The 24281-nt window shown below is 51.2% G+C and overlaps 1 protein-coding gene across 2 annotated transcripts; it reads left to right on the forward strand.

The window, feature by feature from the left end:
- Nucleotides 1-1135: 1135 nt before the first annotated feature.
- LOC125447735 (endothelial PAS domain-containing protein 1-like) lies at nt 1136-23310 on the forward strand. 2 transcript variants are annotated; one of them, XR_009443040.1, is made up of 10 exons: nt 1136-1236; nt 1841-1985; nt 3803-3975; nt 5376-5626; nt 7089-7157; nt 9932-10512; nt 11412-11520; nt 15416-15539; nt 18744-19031; nt 21134-23310. XR_009443040.1 is itself a non-coding variant. In XM_059640939.1 (9 exons), exons 1-9 carry the CDS (start codon nt 1164-1166, stop codon nt 18887-18889), a joined length of 1671 nt encoding a protein of 556 aa, XP_059496922.1. In that variant the 5' UTR covers nt 1136-1163; the 3' UTR covers nt 18890-19355. The 2 variants fall into 2 exon arrangements, 1 of the variants encoding a protein (XP_059496922.1); XM_059640939.1 differs by lacking the exon at nt 21134-23310 and having other exon boundaries at nt 18744-19355.
- The last annotated feature ends 971 nt before the right edge of the window (nt 23311-24281 follow it).

Raw genomic sequence — 24281 nt, forward strand, 5'->3', positions numbered from 1 at the left:
TCCATCCCCCCGCTCCCCCCCTTCCACCCCCCGCTCCCCCCCTTCCACCCCCCGCTCCCCCCCTTCCACCCCCCGCTCCCCCCCTTCCGTCCCCCGCTCCCCCCCCTTCCATCCCCCGCTCCCCCCCCTTCCATCCCCCGCTCCCCCCCTCCATCCCCCCCCTCCATCCCCCCCCTCCATCCCCCCCCCTCCATCCCCCCCCTCCATCCCCCCCCTCCATCCCCCCCCCTCCATCCCCCCCCCTCCATCCCCCCCCTCCATCCCCCCCCTCCATCCCCCCGCTCCCCCCCTTCCACCCCCCGCTCCCCCCCTTCCACCCCCCGCTCCCCCCCTTCCATCCCCCGCTCCCCCCCCCTCCATCCCCCGCTCCCCCCCCCCTCCATCCCCCGCTCCCCCCCCTTCCATCCCCCGCTCCCCCCCCCTTCCATCCCCCGCTCCCCCCCCCTTCCATCCCCCGCTCCCCCCCCTCCATCCCCCCCCTCCATCCCCCCCCTCCATCCCCCCCCTCCATCCCCCCCCTCCTTCCCCCCCCTCCTTCCCCCCCCTCCTTCCCCCCCCTCCTTCCCCCCCCTCCATCCCCCCCCTCCATCCCCCCGCTCCCCCCCTTCCACCCCCCGCTCCCCCCCTTCCACCCCCCGCTCCCCCCCCTTCCATCCCCCGCTCCCCCCCCCTTCCATCCCCCGCTCCCCCCCCTTCCGTCCCCCCCCTTCCGTCCCCCCCCTTCCGTCCCCCCCCTTCCGTCCCCCCCCTTCCGTCCCCCGCTCCCCCCCCTTCCGTCCCCCGCTCCCCCCCCTTCCGTCCCCCGCTCCCCCCCCTTCCGTCCCCCGCTCCCCCCCCTTCCGTCCCCCCCCCCTTCCGTCCCCCCCCCTCTTCCATCCCCCCCCTCTTCCATCCCCCCCCCCTTCCATCCCCCCCCCTCTTCCATCCTCCCCCCTCTTCCATCCCCCCCTCCCCCCTCTTCCATCCCCCCCTCCCCCCTCTTCCATCCCCCCCTCCCCCCTCTTCCATCCCCCCCTCCCCGCTCCTCCATCCCCCCCCTCCTCCTCCATCCCCCCTTCCCCATTCCTCCAACCCCCATCCCCCCTCCCCCATACCTCCTCCCCCATACCCCCATCCCCTCCCCCTGCAGAATCACCGAGCTGATTGGTTATCAGCCAAAGACAATGCTTGGACACACTTCTTATGAGTTCTACCACTCCCTCGACACCGATCATATGACCAAGATGCACCGTATCTGTAAGTACATCCAGTTCTGGAAGCATCCGTCACTCTGACCCCCATGTGCCCCCCCTGCCCCAGGACGAGGCAGCGACACAAATAGCAGTCGGGCCTGAGGGATCGCCCTGGGGTCAGTGCTCGGGGCTTTGAGTATCACTGGGCAACATCAGCAACTTCACCAGGGAGCTGGGCAGGACTCACTCTCAGGTCTGGGTGATTCACATGAAGAGACGGTGTAGGGGGAGCTTTACTCTTGTATCTAACCCTGTACCGCCCCTGAGCTGGGAGTGTTTGATGGGGGACAGTGTAGAGGAAGCTTTACTCTGTATCTAACCCCGTGCTGTCCCTGCCCTGGTGGGGGGGTGGCGGTGACAGTGTGGAAGGTTGTGTGCATGAATGAATTATTGTGACACTCCCTCACAGACTGACCCTCCTCGTTCCATGGCCCTGTCACAGGCTGTTTGCTGATGTTATTTCAGTAGAGTAACCGTATTCTCTCTCTCTCTCTCTCTCTCTCTTTCTCCCCACTCACCCCCTTTCTCTCCCTCCCTCCCCCGTCCACTCCCTCTCTCCTTGCCCCCCCCCCCCCCCCCCCGCCCCCCCATCGATTCTCTCTGTGCAGTGCTGAGTAAGGGGCAGGTTATTTCGGCTCAGTACCGGTTCCTGGCCTGCGGTGGGGGTTATGTTTGGCTACAGACACAAGCCAGCACCATCTACAGCAGGAGCAACCAACCTCAGTGTATCATCTGCATCAACTCCGTGCTCAGGCGAGTAATTACTTTGAGCGCGTCCCCTCGAACAAGTGACCTCGGCCAATGTGAAGACAGATTGAAACCGTCCAGAAAGCTTCAGTGTAAAATATCTCCTCCTTACGTTCTCCCCTTCCCTGGTCTTACCCCTTCCCACCCTCTTTCTCTCTCTCTAAAACCCCCTCCGAGACCTCGGCTCCCCTCCCCTTCGCAACCTGCTGCCACATTGTGTTGGTTACACTCCTGCTGAGTCCAGGGCGCTATGTAAATGCAGGTCCTTCTTGTTGTGGGAGGGGAAGCTGATGAAAGTCACTCCCCCTAAACTCACTGGAACTGCCCTCGGTCCTCACCCCCTGGGGATTGCAAACTCGTTTCCAGTGATGGGTACCAATCCTGCTGCCCACCCCCCCAACCCCCATCACTCCTGAGACCATCCTCCACAGGGTCAGGGACACATACCTCAGCCCCTCCCCGACACACAGCTCTCTGGGAACTCAGCCCGTTAAAGGAGTAATTTCCTGGTACATTTTGGAAGTGAAGACGGGGAATGATTACGGACTGGAAGTTCAACAAAACCAGAGAGAAGTCAATTCAGGAACTGAAATGAAGAGACTGAATTGAGCTCAATGTGTCACTGAGTCGTAGAGCTGTACGATATGGAATCAGATTCTTCAATCCAAATCAACCATGCTAACCTGATATCCTAAATAAATCTAGCCCCCTTTCCCAGCATTTGGCCCATTTCCCTCTAAACCCTCCCTATCCATGTACCCATCCAGGTGCCTTTTAAATGCTGTAATTGTACCAGCCCCCACCATTTCCTCTGGCAGCTCATTCCATACATACACCACCCTCTGTGTGAAAAAGTTACCCCTCAGGTCCCTTTTAAATCTTTCCCCTCTCACCTTAAACCTATGCCCCTCTAGTTTTGGACTCCCCCACCCTGGGGGAAAAGACCTTGACTATTCATTCTCTCCATGCCCCTCCTGATTTTATAAACCTCTATAAGGTCACCCCTCAGCCTCCAACGCTCCAGGGAAAATAGCCCCAGCCTATTCAGCCTCTCCCTGTAGCTCAAACCCTCCAACTCCAACAACATCCTCGTAAATCTTTTCTGAACCCTTTCAAATTGCACAACATCCTTCCTACAGCAGGGAGACCAGAATTGAACGTGGTATTCCAAAAGTGGCCCTAACCAATGTCCTGTGGTTCCCAATTGGGAATGTTGGAGGAGAGGACAGAGGTCCCAGGAAGAACAAGTTGCAGTTGGAAATTGGGTCTGAATTACAGGAATTCCACCCCATTTCACCAGCTCCGACTATCCGCCTTCTCTGCAGAATCCTCTAACTTAGTTCAGCCATTTCCAATTGACCCCCAGAATCAGCAGGGTTTAGGGGGTGAGGAAGCTGCTTGGATCACCCATCAATAGTTTCTCAGAATCAATTTGAGGAACTCTTCTATAACGATCAGTAGTCTCCCCATTGAGAGCAAGCCTCACATTTCTAAACTCAAGGGTGTCCAAGACGCCCTCAAAAATTTAACTCCTTTATCCTGGTCCATTTCGACACAGAGAGAATGTGGGACATCTTAAGGGAGAGGCATTTGGAATGGAAGGGCCAGGACGAAAGGCTGAACTGAGGACACTGTAATACCTCCCAACCTCAATCAGGGGAGATACATTTCTCTCTGTGATTGTCTTGTGTTTGGAAAGGTCTTGCTCGTGGTGGCCAGTAGATTGTGAGTAGGGTTTGAGTTTCTCCTGAATCCCATTCGGCCTTGATTGAGGTAATGGTGTGTCTTGGGTGTTTGACAGTTCCTCTACTCTGACCTTACAGCAACGTGATAGAGGACTCTGTCACCTTCTCATTGGATCAGACCAGACTCCAGACCCCTGATACCCACCCGGAGAACAGCCAGCATCTCCTGACCCAGACGGAGGAGAATCAGAAGAAATTGGATGAACTGGCACCTGTTCCTGAAGATACCATCACTCCCCTGGACTTGGCAGGTACCCAAGGGGCATGCGGGTTGGAGGGCTTTTGGGGTGGTGCAGGAAGAGGTCCTGCTCATAAAGAGAAGGCATAAAACCAGCGAGACACGAAGGTCCTGGGAACCCATGAGGCTCTCTCAGAATTGGGACAGAGGACACCCGAGCCATTCAGCCCATTGTGTCTGTACTAGCCCATCAACCAAGCATCATTACCCAGTGCCAATCTCCTGCTTTCTCCCCCTACCCTTCCCAGTACCCCTTCCAAACTACATTTACATCATTCACAGGGCCTTATTTAGATCCCTGACCTGTCCCAACCTGCTTTAGGCTGGAGTGTGTTTGAAATGCAGTCCCTGTTGTAACAGAGGATACATGGCAGTCAAACTGAGCATCAACAGCTAGGAGGTGAATGAAGGGACACAGTTTATAAACAAGGGGTCCCCAGTTTAGGACAGAAATGAGGATAATCTTTTTCCCTTCTGACTGTGGTGGATCAGATTGAGGAAGATTAGGAGATACCCCCAAGACAGATTCTCAACCAACAAGGGAGTCAGTGGTTACCATGGATAGGTCATAACCTGACCCACCATGATCCATGTGGGCGGCTCGGTGGCTCAGCGGTTAGCACTGCCGCCTCACAGCACCAGGGACCCGGGTTCGATTCCAGCCTCAGGCGACTGTCTGTGTGGAGTTTGCACATTCTCCCCGTGTCTGCGTGGGTTTCCTCCGGGTGCTCCGGTTTCCTCACGTAGTCCAAAGCTGTGCAGGTTAAGGTGGATTGGCCGTGCTAAATTACCCATAGTGCCCAGGGATGTGCGGGTTAGGGTGGATTGGCCGTGCTAAATTACCCATAGTGCCCAGGGATGTGCGGGTTAGGGTGGATTAGCCGTGGGAAATGCAGGGGTAGGGTGGGAGGTGGTGATGGTTCTGGGTGGGATGTAATTCAGATGCTTGGTGTGGATTGAATGGGCTGCTTCCACACTGTAGGGATTCTGCTAAATGATGCAGCGAGCTGGAGGGACGCAGTTAATGTACTACTCGCTAGTGGAAGTTCATTGACAGTTTCAGCATCGTCTAAAAGCATAGTCAAACAGTGAGGTGAGTTTCAAAGTGTAGTCACTATCATAGTGTAGGGAGTGCAGCCCGATTTACACACAAGATCCCACAGACAACAAATGGATCACTTTGGTCTTGGCATGTAACTCCCTGCTCTTTTCACGTTGGCTCCACCACCAAAGAGTTGGTGTTGCCTCATTGGCTAGTTTAAAAGATGGAATCTCTGACAGCGTGGCATCTCGGGGCTCACACTGCGGATGAATTTTGTGTGCAGGATGCTAGAGTGGGAGTTGAACCCCCAAACCTTCCCACACAACCCTGGCCTGGAGTCCCACTGCTCACCCTCCCATTTGTACATACAGGTCCGACAGATGCGAAAGCGTTCCACTTCACCAGAAGGATCCCGGAGAATCACCAGGCAACCCTATCCCCAGAGGAATTCTGTAGCCCCGCACTCTGCAAGCTTCTGTCACCAATCTTTGATGGCCCAGAGTCAAGGAGGTCCAGCACAGACTCCAAGCCACTCAGCAAAACACAGGAGAGGGCAAAGGAGGACGCTGTGGCACCAGGGGGTACAGTCCCCAAACCAGGCAGCTGTGAGACCTCCAGCATGGTGAGTGTGAGGCTGTTTGGGCCTGAGGGCACGTTGCCCTGGAGATGATAACATGACAGGGACGATGTAATCTGCTTCATCATTCAGCCCTGCAACTGCTGATTGCATGTTATTTCTCAGCTAGCAGCTCGCAAAATTCCTCCATGGTTTTCCACAATTCCCCTGAAGGTGCTGACCTCTCACTGGGATAAAGATCCTGAAGGTGCTGACCCTCACTGGGATACAGTTCCTGAAGGAGCTGACTCTCACTGGAATACAGTTCCTGAAGGGGCTGACTCTCACTGGGATACAGTTCCTGAAGGTGCTGATTCTCACTGGGATACAGTTCCTGAAGGTGCTGACTTTCACTGGGATACAGTTCCTGAAGGTGCTGACTCTCACTGGGGGACAGTTCCTTCCTGGTTAGCCTTCAGTGTTTGTAACATGCAAAAAACATGAGTGAAGATGTGAGAGGAATGAAAATTTCATTGATGATATCAGAAAGGTGAGGTTATAGATGTGTGACATTGATAGATAAATGTGAGGTGATTCACTTTGGGAGGAATGATAGGAAGGCAGAATACCGGGTCAATGGAAAGATTCTTGGTAGTGTGGATGTGCAGAGGGATCTAGGTGTCCATGTACATAGATCCCTGAAAGCTGCCACCCAGGTTGATAGTGCTGTTAAGAAGGCTTAGTGTGTTAGGTTTTATTGGTAGAGGGATTGAGTTCCAGAGCCGTGATGTCATGCTGCAACTGTACAAAACGCTAGTGCGGCCTCATTTGGAATATTGTGTGAGGTTCTGGTCGCCCCATTACAGGAAGGATGTGGAAGCATTGGAAAGGGTGCAGAGGAGATTTACCAGGATGTTGCCTGGTCTAGAGCGAAGGCCCTATAAAGAAAGGCTGAGGGACTTGTGTCTGTTCTCATTGGAGAGAAGGAGGCTAAGAGGGGATTTACCAGAGACATCCAAGATGATCAGAGGATTAGATAGGGTGAACAGAGAGTCTTTTTCCAAGGATGATGACTTCAGCTTGTACGAGGGGGCATAGCTACACGTTGAGGGGTGATAGATTTAAGACAGATGTCAGAGGCAGGTTCTTTACTCAGAGAGTGGTAAGGGCGTGGAATGCCCTGCCTGCCAATTTAGTTAACTCAGCCACATTAGGGGCATTTAAACAGTCCTTGGATAAGCATATGCGTAATGATGGGATAGTGTAGGGGGAGGGGCTTAGATTAGTTCACAGGTCGGCACAACATCGAGGACCGAAGGGCCTGTTCTGCACCGTATTGTTCTATGTTCTACGTTCTGCCATGACGTTTACCCAGGAGATTGTGTAACTCTCTGAGGAATGCTGGACCAAGGCCAGTACTGATGGTTAAGACAGGCACTGGGTGAGGATTAGGGTATTTGGTGACGCGACAGAGATGCTGTGAAATTTCTTTCTGGGTTTTTAAAGTTTAATTGTCTCCTTTTTACAGAACATCAAGGAGCCTGAGAATAACCTGATGGCAATCGGTAGCAAAACTCTGCAAACTGAGACAAACCAGGTCAGTCTGTGTCTTGTGGTGTAGTGTCTCTGATTCCTCTCAATTCCGTATCTCTGAACATACACCCTACTGCTGGAGGCAGAGCACAGAAACACTAAGTAACTCCCCTCCTGTTAGTGATACAGAAACAAACAAACAAGAGCAGGATCTGATGTGGACAAAGTCAGGAGTCACACAACACCAGGTTATAATGCAACAGGTTAACTTGAAGTCACAAGCTTCCATAGCAGTGCTCCTTTCTCAGGCAATGTGATTGACAGGTTAACCAACTCCCAGTTGTCTCTGTCTAAGGAGAGAGCGGCCCTATGGTCCAGGAAGGTTAATGGTACCTTTATTTTTCACTTTTCTCACCCCATAACAGAATTGGAAGTGCAGAAACGCATCAGTCTTGGTTTTAAAATGATTCACAGATTTCACTTAAATTGTGGATTCGCTGAAGACCGTTTCTCAAAGCACTTGACTCGGGGTATAAAAAATATTTTTCACCGGGATTGTATCAGCACCGACGGTTTTCAGGAAACATTAAACAGTTTGGGCTTTTTATTTTTGCATTTTCTTTTATTTTAGATTTCTAGAACCCGCAGCAATCTGCTTCTGGCTTCACACAAATTCTTGTTGAGATCTTTTGTTTGAGTGAATTTTCATTCATTGTGTTTAACTCATGCATGAATTTTTTAAAGAAAAACACCAAAAAAGACAGTCTTTAAAAAAAAATTGTGGGTGGTTCAGTGTTAACACTGTAGAATCACACCTCCAGTGAAACCAACGCTTTCTAGCGAGGGAGGCGGCACGGTGGCTCAGTGATTAGCACGGCAGCCTCACAGCACCAGGGATCTGGGTTTGATCCCACCCTCGGGCGACTGTCTGTGTGGAGTTTGCATATTCTCCCCGTGTCCATGAGGGTTTCCTCCGGGTGCTCTGGTTTCCTCCCACAGTCCAAAGAAGTGCAGGTTAGGGTGGATTGGCAGTGCTAATTTGCCCCATGATGTGCAGGCTGGGTGGGTTAGTCATTGGAAATACAGGGTTACAGGGATAGGCTAGGGGAATGGGCGTGGGTGGGCCACCCTTCTCTGAAGATCAGTGTGGACTCAATGGGCCAAATGGCCTGCTTCCACATTGTAGGGATTCTATGATTATTCCTTTAGAAATGTGGATATTTGGAGGAGATCATGTTGTATTGTTTTAAACATAATGCTGAATGGTGTGGGGAGGTGATGGCCTAGCTGTACTATTGTTGGAATGTTAATCCAGAGACCCAGGTAATGTCCCGGGAACCCAGGTTCAAATCCCACCAACGGCAGATGGTGGAATTTGAATGTAATAAAAATCTGGAATTAAGAGTCTAATGTGACTATGGAACCATCAGGAATTGTCAGGAAAAACCCATCTGGTTCACTAATGCCCTTTAGGGAAGGAAACTGCCATCCTTACCTAGTCTGGCCTACATGTGACTCCAGACCCACAGCAATGTGGTTGACTCTTAACTGCCCTCTGGGCAATTAGGGATGGGCCATAAATGCTGCCTGGTCAGCGACACCCTCATCCCATGAATGTATTAATGAAGAAAGCCCATGGAGGGAGGGAGAGCTTTTCCAGACACAACAGAATCCAAATTTTGGTGCCAAAAATCTGGGGCAGTTACAAGTAAATGTAGAGTGGAGAGAAGGAGAAAGGTTTGCCACTGTCTGTATTCACAAAATACTTTTTACATAGCAAAATGAGTCAAAGTGCTCCACACGAATGCAATCAACACAATTTCGTCACCAATTCACAAGGGGATACTAGGAGAGGTGAATAAATGTTTGCCCAAAAGTGGTCAATTTTAATGAGCTTCGTAAAGGAGTTGATGGACAGAGAGCGAGAGAGGGAGGGAGAGGGAGTGGGGGCTTTCGGAGAGGGTTAGGGACGGCATTTCAGAGTTGAAGGCCCAGCTGAGGGCACGGCTGCCAGTACTGAGTGAGTAAAACTGCGGGAAGGTACAAGAAAGTGAGAGCGAGAGGACTGAAAAGATTTCTGAGGGTTGAGGGTCTGAAGGAGATGGCAGAGACTGGGAAGGATTTGGAAATAAATTTGAGAAGATGAATTCAAAGGACTGGTTAACCAGGAGCCGGGGAGAGTCAGCGAGGACAGGGGTGTTGGAAAACATAGAGTATTTGGATGTATGTAAACGCACAGAGGATGTGATTGACTGATCAATCATGAATAATCAAGTCTAAATGACATTGGCATGGGCGATGGTTTCCACAGCCTGTCAGCCAAGGCAGGCATGGCGTTGGGTGGTATCCTGGAGGTAGGTGTAAGAACCTTAATGATAGTACGGGATAGGATGTGGGGATGAGCTGAGAGTCAAGTGGGACCCAGAAACAGGGAGACAATTGTTCCAGAGATTGAACCTTGAGAGACTGCCATTGGAAGAAAACAGCGGAAATATTACAGTGCTGATGGAGGCCATTCAGCCCCTTGTGCCTGAAGCAGCTCCCTGCCCCGCATCCCGATGCACCATCGCTGTCCAAATAGCCATCCAGTGCCCCTCTTGAAGACCTCAATTAAACCTGCTTCCCACACATTTCCGGGCAGAGCTTCCCTAACCCTAACTATGCGCTGGGTGTAAAACATGTTCCACACGAAACCCTCACTTTAAAATCCTCATCCCTCTTGTTCATTACAGCTTCTCCCCTGCCTATCCTTATGTAGTCCCTGCTCGTGATAGGGTAAGCCTCAGTCAGAATGCTGTGAATGAACAAGACGCTGATGTGTGTCTTGGTGGTTTGCAGGAACCGATGGAGCTGGACCTGGAGATGTTAGCACCGTACATCTCCATGGATGAGGACTTCCAGCTGAGCAGCTTTGAGTGTGCAGAAGACAAGGACAGACAGGTGTGTGCTGATGTTCACCCAGACTCCGATGGACAGAATGCCACAGCAACAGACTCTGAAGGCTTGTCTGCGACAGCGAGCGAGCCAAGGAGCACAGATCCTTCCAGCAACCGCCCCAGGTCCAGCAGCTTCCACAGGGTCCGGCCCCAGAGACGGGGGGACACTCCCCACCCAAAGGGAACTTCGGCTGCTCTGCCATGTTCCAGCAGTGCAACCGATCTCAGCAAGACCCCGGCCCCAGCTCCCAGCGGCCACCTGATCGCTTTTGGAGGGCCAGCATTCACTGTGGCTGTCAAGAACGTCCTCCTGGCTTTATTCCAGCCCCATGCCACCGACGCCGAAATTCAAATCAGCCAAACTGCCAGCACTGAAGGCCAAGAAACAACATTTGCAACAGCCACCGAAGGGCTTGAGCCAAGCGATCTCCTGGAAGCTGCTGGACTTGTCAGCGATGCCAAATGCTCCCCATCCAAACAGAGGTACGTCAAATGGTTCATTATTAACCAGTGCTATTGTTAGTGCACATCACCAGACCAAGCAGGCGTCCGGTCTATACAATGTCCTGATGAGCTGCACAGTTTATACTGTCAATATCGGCGCTCAGAGGAGATATCGTTCAGGTCAGACTCAACATGGCAGTGATCCTGTCCCTCAAAATTTTATGAGCATCAGCGCCCTTTGACCTGTACCCCCTACACGAGTCAGTGCCCTTTGACCTGTACCCCCTACACGAGTCAGCGCCCTTCGAACTGCACCCCCAATATGGGTCAGTGCCCTCTGACCTGCACCCCCAATATGGGTCAGTGCCCTTTGATCTGTACCCCCAATACGGGTATTTGCCCTTTGACCTGTACCCCCAACACAAATTAGTGCCCTCTGACCTGCACCCCCAATATGGGTCAGTGCCCTTTGACCTGTACCCCCAACATGGGTATTTGCCCTTTGACCTGTACCCCCAACACAAATCAGCACCCTTTGAACTGTACCCCCAACACGGGTCACCACCTTCAGGACAGGAGAATGATCATGTCAAAGGCCACATCCTATTGGATGATCGAAGCCCTGGTCTTGTACTGGGGAACAAGCTGCTCCTGGTGGGTCCCACAGGAGCAGCCTCCCATATCACTGAGACTCTCTGGCTGGTTTCTCAAGCTGCTTCTTCCTTGGGCACTCGCTTGCCCACACGTGACTAGTGTCACTCTTTGATAATTGTGAAATTTGCTTTCGTTTTCTAAAAACAAAACCTTTTAGCCACCTTGTTAGAGACCGGTGAGTCTCTGTGCTGACTGAACCAATCTGATTGCATGTGTAGTTTGTGAAGTTAGTAATGCTACGGGTGCCCGATGTGTAAATAGATCAATTCTCTCTCGTCCTGCAGGACTCAGGGTGACTGGGAGGTCAGCAAGAACCAAGAGGAACTCAGCCCCCAGGTGCCGGACCTTTGTAACCTCAAAAGGAAACACTCTCTGCTGAACGGGAGCTTTCAGGTACGCTCAAATTATCAAAACCGTCAGAAATATCTGCTGCAGGGTCAGGACAATTTGGTTTGTTCATTACCTAGTTAATTAGTCAACAAGCTTCATTGCCCAATTGGCAACCAGTTGACGAACCTATTGGTTGATGTGTCAGCTGGAGGACTGGAGATGTGACTCATTAGTTAACTAGTTCACTAACCCACTGGTTTATGTGTTGCTTGCTGGTTAACTGCGTTGACTAACTTACTGGTTGATGGGTTGGCAAGTCAGTTGGTTGGAGAGTCACAGCAGCAGCTGGTAATTGATTAGTTACTCACTGAATGGGTGGTTGATTTGGCTGTGTTAACTATCTCTATTATAGGTTACACCAAGGGTTAAAAATGTTGAGGCTTGGTTTCAGAGAAAGACTGAGTTGCAGAGAACTGGCAAAGGTTAAGTCAGCTTAATAAAGAGAAAATCGGCTACAAACAGAGAATAGAAATTCCTTTTCATCTGAGCCTTAAACTGGCACCCCTTCTTTCTGAAACTATGCCCCTCTGGTCCCAGACACTCCGATGAGGGAACTGTCCTCTCAGCATTGACTCTCTTTCCAAGAATCCTGACAAGAGATCAGTATTCACATGCTGTATGACTCTTTACGTGGCATTGTCACAGGTGTGAGTGAGGTACTGATATCTGGTAGGGATTGTGCTCCTCATGGTGTATAGTTACCCACTAACTGGATATGAATGTTAGTGGGATACTCTCTCTGCCCCTAACTGCCCATCCACGTCAAAGCCAGGCGCATTGCTGTGGGTCTGTAGTCACAGTGGGTAAGAATGGCAGATACCCAACCCTACAGGGTACTAGTAAACCAGATGGGCCTTTCACAGCCAGATTGGCAGTGCTCAGTCTGGGATTGCTAGCGCAGTGACATAGCCACTGTGTCACCCCCTCCTGGATACAGGACAGAATGTGCCTGTGGCATGGTCAGGTAGCTGGTTTTTGATGGGCTAAAGGGTTGGCTTGGGTCATGAATTGTTTTGACTAACAGGCTGGTGTGGTACAAAAACAAAGCTGCTGGAAAAGCTCAGCAGGTCTGGCAGCGTCTGTGGAGGAGAAAACAGAGTTAATGTCTCGGGTCCGGTGACCCTTCCTCAGAACTGACTGTTCCGGTTCTGAGGAAGGGTCACCAAACCCTTGAATGTTATCTCTGTTTTTCTCCTCCACAGATGCTGCCAGACCTGCTGAGCTTTTCCAGCAGCTTTGTTTCTGTTGATGGTTTACAGCATCCGCAGTCCTTTTGGTTTTTATTTAGGCTGGTTTGGTAAACGGGTTGGTTTGGTTGTGGGGTCAGTTCAATGGTTGGCTGATCCGTTAGTGAGTTAGCTGGTTAGGAATCGGGTTAGATAGTTGTTAGTTGAATGGCTGCTATAAGGAGCTGTTGGGGGCCCCTTGTGGTGCAGTGGTACTGTCCCACCCTCTGGACCGGGAGACCTGGGTCCAGTCCTACCTGCTCCAAAGGTGTGTAATAATTTCTCCGAACAAATGGGTTAAATTAAACTAAATTTTCTGTGGCGCAGTGGCAGTGTCCCCATCTTTGTGCTAGGAGTCATAAAGTCACACTGCATGGAAACAGACTATATTCCTTAAATAAGCTAGCCCCACCTGCTCCCTCCAAACCTTTCCTTTTCATGTACTTATCCAAAGCAAACAGGCTCTTCGGCCCATCTCGTCCAGGTTTTCCTAAATTGAACTAGGCCCATTTGCCTGTGCCATGGCAGGAAACTGGCATTGAATCGTAAGACATAGGTCTATAAACATGCCTCCTGAACGTGCAGCTGTACAGAGGTGAGTGCTGGATCCTACAGCAGGGTCTGAGGGCACAGTACTGCCTGTTGTATTCTAAATCTTAAAGGGCACCCACATTTCTGGCAAGTGGAAGCTAAGCTGCTAAGTTCAATTAAATTTCATCAACAACAATGTTAGAGAAACCACTGCTTTATCAACATCAGCAACAAGCTGCATTTCTATAGCTCTTTTCTACAGCAAGATATTTGAAGACAATTCACAGAAGCAATGAAACAAAACTACACAACTACACAAAGGAAGGAGCTAAGAGAACATAGGTAGCTTTAAGGTGCCTCTTAAGGAGGGAAAGAGATGGAGAGGGTTGGGGAGGTAATTCCAGACCTCGGACCCCAAGTGACTGTAAGGTCACCAACAACATAGCAACTGAAGTCACAGCACCACAGGAGATCATAGATACCTTGGAGGGTTAGTATGTTTGCTGATGACACAAAGGTTGGAGGTGCCGTTGATAGTATCGAGGGCTATTGCAGGCTTCAGCGAGACATTGACAGAATGCAGAGCTGGGCTGAGAAATGGCAGATGGAGTTCAAACTGGATAAATGTGAAGTGATGTGTTTTGGAAGGTCGAATTTAAATGCTGAATATAGGATTAAAGGCAGGATTCTCGGCAGTGTGGAGGAACAGCGGGATCTTGGTGCTCAAGTGCATAGCTCCCTCAAAGTTGCTACCCAGGTGGATAAGGTTGTTAAGAAAGCATATGGTGTTTTGGCTTTCATTAACAGGGGGATCGAGTTTAAGGGCCGCGAGGTTATGCTGCAGCTCTACAAAACCCTGGTGAGACCACACTTGGAATATTGTGTCCAGTTCTGGTCGCCCTATTATAGGAAAGATGTGGAGGCTTTGGAGAGGGTGCAAAGGAGGTTTACCAGGATGCTGCCTGGACTGGAGGGCTTGTCTTACGAGGAGAGGTTGACTGAGCTCGGACTTTTCTCCCTGGAGAGAAGGAGGAAGAGAGGTGACCTGATCGAGTTGTACAAGGTAATGAGAGGCATGGATAGAGTTGATAGCCAGAGACTTTTCCCCAGGGCAGGATTGACTGCCTCGAGGGGTCATAGTTTTAAGGTGTTAGGAGGAAGGTATAGAGGAGACGTCAGAGGGAGGTTCTTCACCCAGAGAGTTGTGAGCGCATGGAATAGTTTACCAGTGGTAGTCATGGAAGTGGAGTCATTAGTGACATTTAAGCGACTGCTGGACATGCACATGGACAGCAGTGAATTGAGGGGAATGTAGGTTAGGTTATTTTATTTTGGGATTAGGATTATTCCACGCACAACATCGTGGGCCGAAGGGCCTGTACTCTGCTGTACTTTTCTATGTTCTAAGTGGGTGCAGTAGTAAGGATGGGATGAATGTGAGGTAGCAGAGAGACAGTGGTGAAACCTATACCTTGGGGAGGAGGAGGAGGAGGTTTAAGACCACCCCTGCCCAGAGGTGGTTAGTGACATCGCTGAACACGTTAATGGGAGCATAAGCCCCAGAGCGAGCATTGGGTGAGCAACCCAGCAGCCCAGACTAACATTCTGGGTTCGAGTCTCACCTTGGCAGATGGTGAAACTTGAAAAGAGGGCCTTTTGTGACACAACGGTAGTGTCCCTACCTCTAGACCAGGAGGCCTGGGTTCTAGAATGGGAAGGGTTCAGAGGGGCATGGCCCAAATACTGGCAAATGGGAGTAGATTAATTTAGGACATCTGACGAGTTGGACTGAAGGCTCTGCTGCTCCAGAGATATCTAATAACATCGCTGCACTGATCAGTTGGAAAATAGCTGTTATTTATTTTGGATTGGGCACGTCTTGCCCCTGTTCCTTGGCTACATTCGTTGTGGGGTGCCCTTGGGAGAGGGAGCACCGGGACTTAGAGAGCGAGGTGAGCATTGCGGGGCCTGGAGCGTATTAGTTCCCCATCTAACTGCCTTTTAAATTTAGTCCCACTCCTGTCTTTCCACCAGTCCCCCTTTGCTGCAGTTCCTGTTCATTGTTATTGTTTAGTTGTTTTAATTTGCTGGTGGGTTATCAGAATAAACCCCACATTTTTTTTTCTGAATTTGCCTCGCAGGATTCGGATCTGGATGTTGCAAGTGTTGCTGACATTGTCCAAGTGACAGCGAAACGATTGAAAAGGCTCGAGAATCAGAAAGCTGCTGGAGTCGAGGAAACTCAGCCATCGGTCACCCCAATGAGTAAGAGATTCATTCTGTTTGTTACCTTTCTTTCAAGGTGGAGCGAAACCGCGGCGCAGCATTTGTGACCTGGCGGTACGGAGTCAGGAATGGTTAAATCCATAATCCCAGCAGGACCAGCTGTTGGGCTGAATATGACCGACATTCTGCTCGTTTCTGTCTCGGGGCTAATAATCGCCGAGAGAATCTCCTGCCCACAATAGTTCAAAATGATTGCAGTCCCAGACCAACAAGACTGCTTCACACTAGGGCAGCAACTGATGGACAATAAGCTTGCCAGAAACACATTAAAACTCTCATTATGGTCATCCCTTCATCCCAACAGTACAGAAAGAGGTCATTCGGCCCATCAAAGCTGCACTGACCCTTTGACAAGCAGCCCACCTCTCCTACACTATCCCCTGTAATTCCCACGGCCAACCCACCTGACCTGCACACTACGGGGCAATTTCCCATGGCCCAATCCCACTCTAACCTGCACATCTTTCGACTGTGTGGGAGGAAATCCACGCAGACATGGGGAGAATGTGCAAACTCCACACGGACAGTCCCCTGAGGGTGGGATTGAGCCCGGGTCCCTGGCGCTGGGCCCGAGGGTGGGATTGAGCCCGGGTCCCTGGCGCCGTGAGGCTCCAGCGTTAACCACTGAGCCGCCGCGTTGCCCCAAATAATACACAAGCACCATCACAGAGATTAGTTTTCAATTTCAGAGTTTTGTTTTATAGTTTTTCTTCCTCCATCACCCCAAAGTCACCCATGGGATTTCTTTTTCACCTATTAACCACCAACAGCAACTTCCCACATTTTCCAGTTGGTTCCTTTATCTGCAAAGCCCATTACAGACAATGCAGACTAGTGGTAGGGAAATGGGGAGGATCAGCGTGGAGATAAAGTCTCTCTAGTGCTTTAAAGGCACATTCTAGAGTTTATTCACTGAATTTACATGCGACCAGCTGAAGCAAGCCCCCCACCCCCACCCCCCCACCAATGTGGGAGAGTTTTGATTGCAGGGCACTAGGGAGCAAGTTTTAGGATGTTGAGTGGAAGAGTTACTTTCTCCTTGTTCTGACCACAATTCCTCACTGAGCCAATGTCGGTGATACAGTCATAGAGACGTACAGACGGAAACAGACCCTTCGGCGCAACTCATCTGTGCCAACCAGATATCCTAAATTAATCTAGTCCCAATTTGAAAGCATTTGGCCCATATCCCTTTTCTTATTCATGTCCCCATCCAGATGCCTTTTAAATGCTGTAACTGTACCAGCCTCCACCACTTCCTCTGGCAGCTCATTCCATACACACACCACCCTCTGTGTGAAAATGTTGCCCCTTTTAAATCTTTCCCCTCTCACCTTAAACATATATCCCTCTAGTTTTGGACTCCCCCACCCTGGGATAAAGGACCTTGACTGTTCACTCTACCCATGCCCCTCATGATTTTATAAACCTCTATAAGGTCACCCCTCAGCCTCCGACGCTCCAGGGAAAATAGCCCCAGTCTATTCACCCTCCTCCTGTAGCTCAAACCCTCCAACCCTGGCAACATCCTTGTAAATCTTTGCTGAACCTTTTCAAGTTTAACAACATCCTTCCCATAGGAAATAGACAGGAGCTGAACACAGTATTCTAAAACTGGCCCTAACCAATGTCCTGTACAGCCCCAACATGACCCTCCCAACTCCTGTACTCAATGCACTGACCAATAAAGGCGAGCGTACCGAACACCTTCCTCACCGGCCTGTCTACCTGAGACTCCACTTTCAAGGAGCTATGAGCCTGGACTCGAAGGTCTCTCTGCTCAGGAACACTCCCCCGGACCTTACCATTAAGTGTATAAGTTCTCCCTGATATGCCTTTCTAAAATGCAGCACCTCATATTTTTCTAAATCAAACTCCATCTACCACTCCTTGTCCCATCTGATTAAGGTCCCATTGTACTCTGAGGTAACCTGCTTTCCTTTCAACTTCACCTCCAATTTTAGTGTCATCTGCAAACTTATTAACCATATTTGCTTTGTTCACATCCAAATTAGCGATATAAATGAAAAGCAGTGGGCCCAGCACCGACCCTTGTGGCACACTGCTGTTCACAGGTCTCCAGTCCGAAAGCAACCCCCCACCGTCACCCTCTGTCTCCTACCTTCGAGCCAGCTCTGTGTTCAAATAGCTTGTGCTCCCAGTATTCTGAGTGATCTAACCTTTTTAACCAGTCTACCATGGGGAACTTTGCTGAACGCCTTACTGTGGGAGGAAACCGGAGCACCCGGAGGAAACACACAGACGCAGGGAGAATGTGCAAACTGCAGACACGCTATTGAATGTGGATCCTTGGTGCTGTGAGACCAAAGTGCTAAGCCCTGAGCCACCACGCCCATCATGGCTACTTTACTGAGAATTTTCCCTTTAATAGTCTCTTTCAGGATCTCAGCACATCTCAAAATGCTTTGCAACCAATGAAATACTTTTCTGGAGTAGCAAATGTGAGAAACATAGTAACTGCTTTGTACACAGCAATCTCCCACTAAGCAGAGACTAGATCATGACTGGATTATCTTGTGCTACAGCACGGTGGCTCAATGGTTCGCACTGCAGGCTCACAGCACCAGGGACCTGGGTTCAATCCCGCCCTCGTGCGACTGTCTGTGTGGGGTTTGCACATTCTCCCCATGTCTGCGTGGGTTCCCTCCAGGTGCTCCGGTTTCCTCCCACAGTCCAAAGATGTGCAGGTTAGGGTGGATTGGCCATGCTAAATTGCTCATAGTGCCCAGGGATGTGAAGGCTAGTTGAGTTAGCCATGGGAAATGCAGGGTTACAGGGATTGGGTAGAGGGTTGTTTCAGGGTGTGATGTCTTTCAGAGGGTTGGTGTGGACCTGTTGGGCTGAATGGCCTGTTTCCACACTGTGGGGATTCTATGATTATTATATATATATATATAATATATAAATATTACCGGGTCTTCCCCTGTTCTTCCCTCAAATTAGGGCAGAGGGTCTGTTAAATCTGGCGAAAAGAGGCCTGAGTATAAACACCTCAGAAGGCACCTCTGACAGTAAAGCACTCCATCGGCACTCAGCTCTCTGAACCCAACAACATCCTGATTCCAAGGTTAATATGCCACCTGCTAAGTTTGGAAATTAAATAGGAATTGTCGGTGCTGAGAGGGTTTTAATACGGCTTAACATCATGTCTTCTTTCGACAGCATTGATCATGCAGCTACTTGGGAAGGAGGTGCCCGGACCACCAGAGCCCACCCGTTATGACTGTGAAGTGAATGCTCCGTTACCAGATAGGCACCGTCTCCTACAGGGCCCTGAGTTACTGAAAGCCCTGGATCAGTCCTCCTGAGCTCCCTCACTGAACCTACTGCCCTCGGGAGGATACGGCACTGCCCCCCAGCGGGGTGTGGCCTGGGCAGGGGGTGGGCAGTCAGTTTTGTAACCTGAATAGACAGCCATCGTTGCGGTGGAGCTACAAGCTTTGCGAATGAGTAAGCCAGAGTTTGGAGAGTCAAAGTTTGAAGTTTTCCCTCTTGCTCACTAAAACCCAACCGCGGTTACCTTGAAATGAAGTGAAATCTAACCAGTTTGATCAGTTGTGCTCCCAACCCCACCCTTGCTCCAGCTGATCAGCTACGCAACCCTGTCCCCTCATGTACTGTGCCAGCTCTCTCCAAGCATTGGCTGAAGGAAGGGTTTTGGGCTGAGAATTGATTGGGAGTTTCTCTGTTTCTGGCAGACAGCTACCTCCCCAGGAACACTGCCCCCCAGCCCCAAATCCCACCGCACCCAGCCCACCACCCCCCCAACACCGCACCCCCCACTCCCCCCCCCCCACTCTGCACCCCCCCCACTCCCCCCCCCACTCCCCCCCACACTGCACCCCCCCACTCTGCACCCCCCCCACTCCCCCCCAACACTGCACCCCCCCCCACTCTGCACCCCCCCACTCCAACCCAACACTGCACCCCCCCACTCCCCCCCCCAACACTGCACCCCCCCACTCCCCCCCCAACACTGCACCCCCCACTCCCCCCCTCCCCTCAACACTGCACCCCCCCAACACTGCACCCCCCCTCTCCCCCCCAACACTGCACCCCCCCACTCCCCCCCAACACTGCACCCCCCCACTCCCCCCCAACACTGCACCCCCCCACTCCCCCCCAACACTGCACCCCCCCACTCCCCCCCCAACACTGCACCCCCCACTCCCCCCCAACACTGCACCCCCCACTCCCCCCCAACACTGCACCCCCCACTCTCCCCCAACACTGCACCCCCCCCACTCCCCCCCAACACTGCACCCCCCCCACTCCCCCCCCAACACTGCACCCCCCCCACTCCCCCCCAACACTGCACCCCCCACTCCCCCCCAACACTGCACCCCCCACTCTCCCCCAACACTGCACCCCCCCACTCCCCCCCAACACTGCACCCCCCCCAACACTGCACCCCCCCACTCCCCCCCCCAACACTGCACCCCCCCCACTCCCTCCCAACACTGCACCCCCCCACTCCCCCCCAACACTGCACCCCCCCCACTCCCCCCAACACTGCACCCCCCCCACTCCCCCCCCCACTCCCCCCCCCACTCCCCCCCCCCACTCCCCCCCAACACTGCACCCCCCCCCACTCCCCCCCCAACACTGCACCCCCCCAACACTGCACCCCCCCAACACTGCACCCCCCCAACACTGCACCCCCCCAACACTGCACCCCCCCACTCTGCACCCCCCCACTCTGCACCCCCCCACTCCCCCCCAACACTGCACCCCCCCACTCCCCCCCCACTCCCCCCCCCAACACTGCACCCCCCCCACTCTCCCCCACTCTGCACCCCCCCACTCCCCCCCAACACTGCACCCCCCCCACTCTGCACCCCCCCACTCCCCCCCAACACTGCACCCCCCCACTCCCCCCCCCAACACCCCCCCCCAACACTGCACCCCCCCACTCCCCCCCCCCCCCAACACTGCACCCCCCCCACTCCCCAACACCGCACCCCCCCACCCCCCCAATCTGTCCTGGCCAATCCCAAATATGACTGTTTAGTTCAGGAGAAACCAACGACTGTCCTTCCTTAAAAACTGTGTGAAGATCTCTCACTCTTCATCTATCTGACGTTGTCTCTTTCTCTCCAATCTTTGTCCGTTCTCTGTTTCTGTAAACACCCAGCTCTGTCATCTCTCCCTGTCTCTGGTTGTCTTACTTTCGTTGTAACAATCTATCCTTTTCTCACTCTGTCACCTTTGTCTGTTTCTTTCTATCATTCATGTGTGTATGTCATCTGTCTCTCCTTCGTCTCTATCACTGTCAGTCTATCTCTGTGCTTCTATCACCTATCTCAGTCTCTGATGGTCTCTCTCTCTCTCTGTAATCTTTATCTTTCCAGCTCTGACTGTTATCTGAACGATTTTGTCTGTCTCTCGCTGCAGTCCTTGTATACCTGTGTCAGCCAGTGTCTCTCTGTCTCTCATCTGTATGACCATCAGACCCTCTCTCCGTGTAATCTTACTGGCTTTGGAAAACTGTCAGTATTCTGCCTGCGTACCTCATTGTGCAATCTTTGTCTGTCTCTTCCCTACCTCTACAGAGCTGCGTTGGAAGTACACACCAACACAACTGTAGCTTCAATTATAGGAAGGAACAGACCAGGAATGTGAGCCAAAATTCCCTGGAGCAGCTGTGTTCTATTGCAGCTGATCCCAGGGGAGTCTGCTGAGCACACGTGTACCAAACATATCATTTTGAAAAATTCTCCTCTTTAAATGAAACACGGTTCAACGCTGGGAGGGAATCGTTCTGAACAGATTGCATGCTTTACGTGAGAATGAAACCAGTTTCCTATGTCCGGGACCAAGTTACTTATTCCCTGTCTGTGTGCACGGCCTGCCATGCACCAGGATATCATCGCCACTCTCGTAATCCTGTAGACTGCCCTTTCAGGCGAGACACTGCTCTTGACGCTGTTTTCTGCAGGACTGCAGATGTTTCTCTGAGCTACTAGGGACAGAAACCCTTAGCATTGTTCTGTCAGGTGCCCTGGCACATTATCCCTGAGGAATGAGAGGGAAGAAATAAATTAATAAGGAGCTGCCTCTTCCTTTCCCAGCTCCTACTGAGTCTCTCACCGACCTGGATACTAAACTCTTTGGATTCCCTCCTGAAACCCCTCATTCCTCCTTTTTAAGAATCTCATGAAAACCTATCTCTTTGATCAAGCTTTTGTTTGAATATCACCTTCTGTGTTTTTGGTAATGCTCCTGTGAAGTACTATGGCACATTTAAGGTGCTATGTAAATGCAGTTTGTCATTTTGATCCCTGCGGGCACCCCCTTGCTGTTCAGGGAGATAACCAGTCAGGAACATAGGATCCTCTCGGAGACAGAGGGCACACAGTGACAACACTTGTTCATCTTTCAGTCCCCAGTCTCTGATCTTAATCACAGAGCGATGCACATCACAGACAACATCAAACAGAGTAGGGAGCTTAGAGCTGTAACAGGGACAGCAGGGAACTGACTGTAGGCTTCTGGTCTTCTCAAACTCCACAGCATTAGGCTCGGTACTGACCAGATCAACACCTCACATTTACTGCCCAGGTACAGGTGTGGGTCATAGTCGCAGATCCCCTACTAATGTGTTTGCTAAACCCTGGACCACATACTGAGGAGTAGAGGAAACACTGGTCAATTGCTTACCTGTTAAATTACCAAGAGCCACTCACTACAGAGCAAGCAAGAAAGAAATCATTGGCACAAAAAAAGAAATTGCTGGAAAATCTCAGCAGGTCTGGCAGCGTCCGTGGAGAGAAATCAGAGTTAATGTTTCAGGTCAAATGACCCTTCCTCAAAATGTTCTGAGGAAGGGTCACTTGACCCGAAACTCCGATTTCTCTCCACAGGTGCTGCCAGGCTTTTCCAGCAACTTCTGTTTTCATTCCTGGTTTACAGTGTCTGCAGTTCTTTTGGTTTTAATTAAAGAAATCACTGGTGCAATCTTGAGCAATTTGTCATGATGCTACAGAGCCAGGTCGCTAAATCTCCAGGCTCATCCTGGAATCTTCAGGAGTTAACAAGTTTTCACTCCGCATGCACAGAGCTGGAGGGAACAATCATGGTGGCATTAAAACACAACACTGTTCTCCTCCCGCCCCATCTCATTTCATTTGAAGATTTTTTTTTGTTGATTGGTATTTAGGAATATTGATGCTGGGAAAAGAGGTGTTTTGGTTAATGAGCAAGAAAGATCTCACTGGGTTAAGGGTCACCTTACTGGTTGGCAGTTCTGTAGTTGGCCTAGGTAGTGAGCTTGGGGTAGAGAGGTAGGTGATGATGGCAAAAGCTGGGTGTTGGGAGAATGGCCAACTTTTCTAAGACCCTCATCTCAGCTGCTGACAAAGAACTGCCAAGGTAAGGGCTCGAGGGGCAACAAAGCATCAGCAAAGAGAGACGGTCAAGGAGCTCCCAGTGGGCACACTGTCCATGGTGGGACATCTCTCGATGGGATCATCTTGGTTTCTGTTCCCAGGAATTTACTGCTACGTCCCCGCTTTTCCAAGGAGTACTGATCATGGCCCTCTGCTCCCAGAGGCTTTGCTGAACTGATTTGCCTTCTGGCCTAACCCTGAGTCATTTCTTGTGTGATTATACCATGATTGGTGAGAATATAACACATGATATTACCAGAATGAAATCACCACAATTATTATTTTAAAGTGTAATTGACAGGATTTTCTTATTCTGGGAAATAAAACAACCTTTAATACTCGTGCTGTATTGCATCTTGTCTCTGACGCTAACAATGGATTTTTGTCAGTAACGGTAAGGGCTGGACAGGATTTCTGTGTTAAGGGTCTGCATTTTTGTAGCACCTTGCAGCACCTCTAGGCACCCACCAGATTGTTTTAACAGCCAATCGACTACATTTTCGAAATGTCAGCAGCAAATCTCTGGCACAGCACAAACTAGGCAATCATCTTAAACTCCCTATTATGTGGAAGCAGGCCATTCAGTCCCTCCAAAGAACCTCCCACCTCCCTGTAACCCTGCATTTTCTGTGACCAATCCACCCTAATCTGCACATCTAGTGCTGTAAGGCAGCTGTGCTGTAGCCCCTGAGCCACCCGTAATGATGCAGAGCAGGGGGATGAATATTTATCCTGAGGAATACTTTCGCTCTCCTTCAGATGAATGCCACAAGTTTGTGACCAGCTGGGAGGCCACATAGGGCCTTGGCTCCACGTCTGTGCTCATGGGGATGTCACGTCTGACAGTGTACCGCACCCCCCCACCACCCCCTGTACTGTCCTGGCAGCTTGGCAGGGTTTGGATTCCCAGGGGAGATGCTGTTGTGTACTGAGCCTGAGTAACAGAATGTCCAAACTCATTCTGTAGAAATGCCCAACCAAACACTTCCCCACCCCAGCAACCCCCTTGCCCTCCCCCACTTCCCCTACACATTCAGTCATCATATCTCTCATTAGGTGGGGGTGGCAGCTGCTGTACACTTTGACATCAGTTAGTGACTTTACCAGAGACTGATCCGGCTACAGCTGACAGTGTAACTCCCCTCTGGGCAGTTAGGGATGGACAATCAATACTGGTCTGGTTAATGGCACCCATGTCCTGTGAATGAATTTGAGGGAGATGGTGACGTAGCTGTAATGTCATTAGGCCAGAAATCCAGAGGATTGGGCTAATGCTCTGGGGGAGCACATTCTAAACCTGTCACAGCAGCTG

The sequence above is a fragment of the Stegostoma tigrinum genome, chromosome 39, assembly GCF_030684315.1.
Source record: "Stegostoma tigrinum isolate sSteTig4 chromosome 39, sSteTig4.hap1, whole genome shotgun sequence".
NCBI lineage: Eukaryota > Metazoa > Chordata > Chondrichthyes > Orectolobiformes > Stegostomatidae > Stegostoma > Stegostoma tigrinum.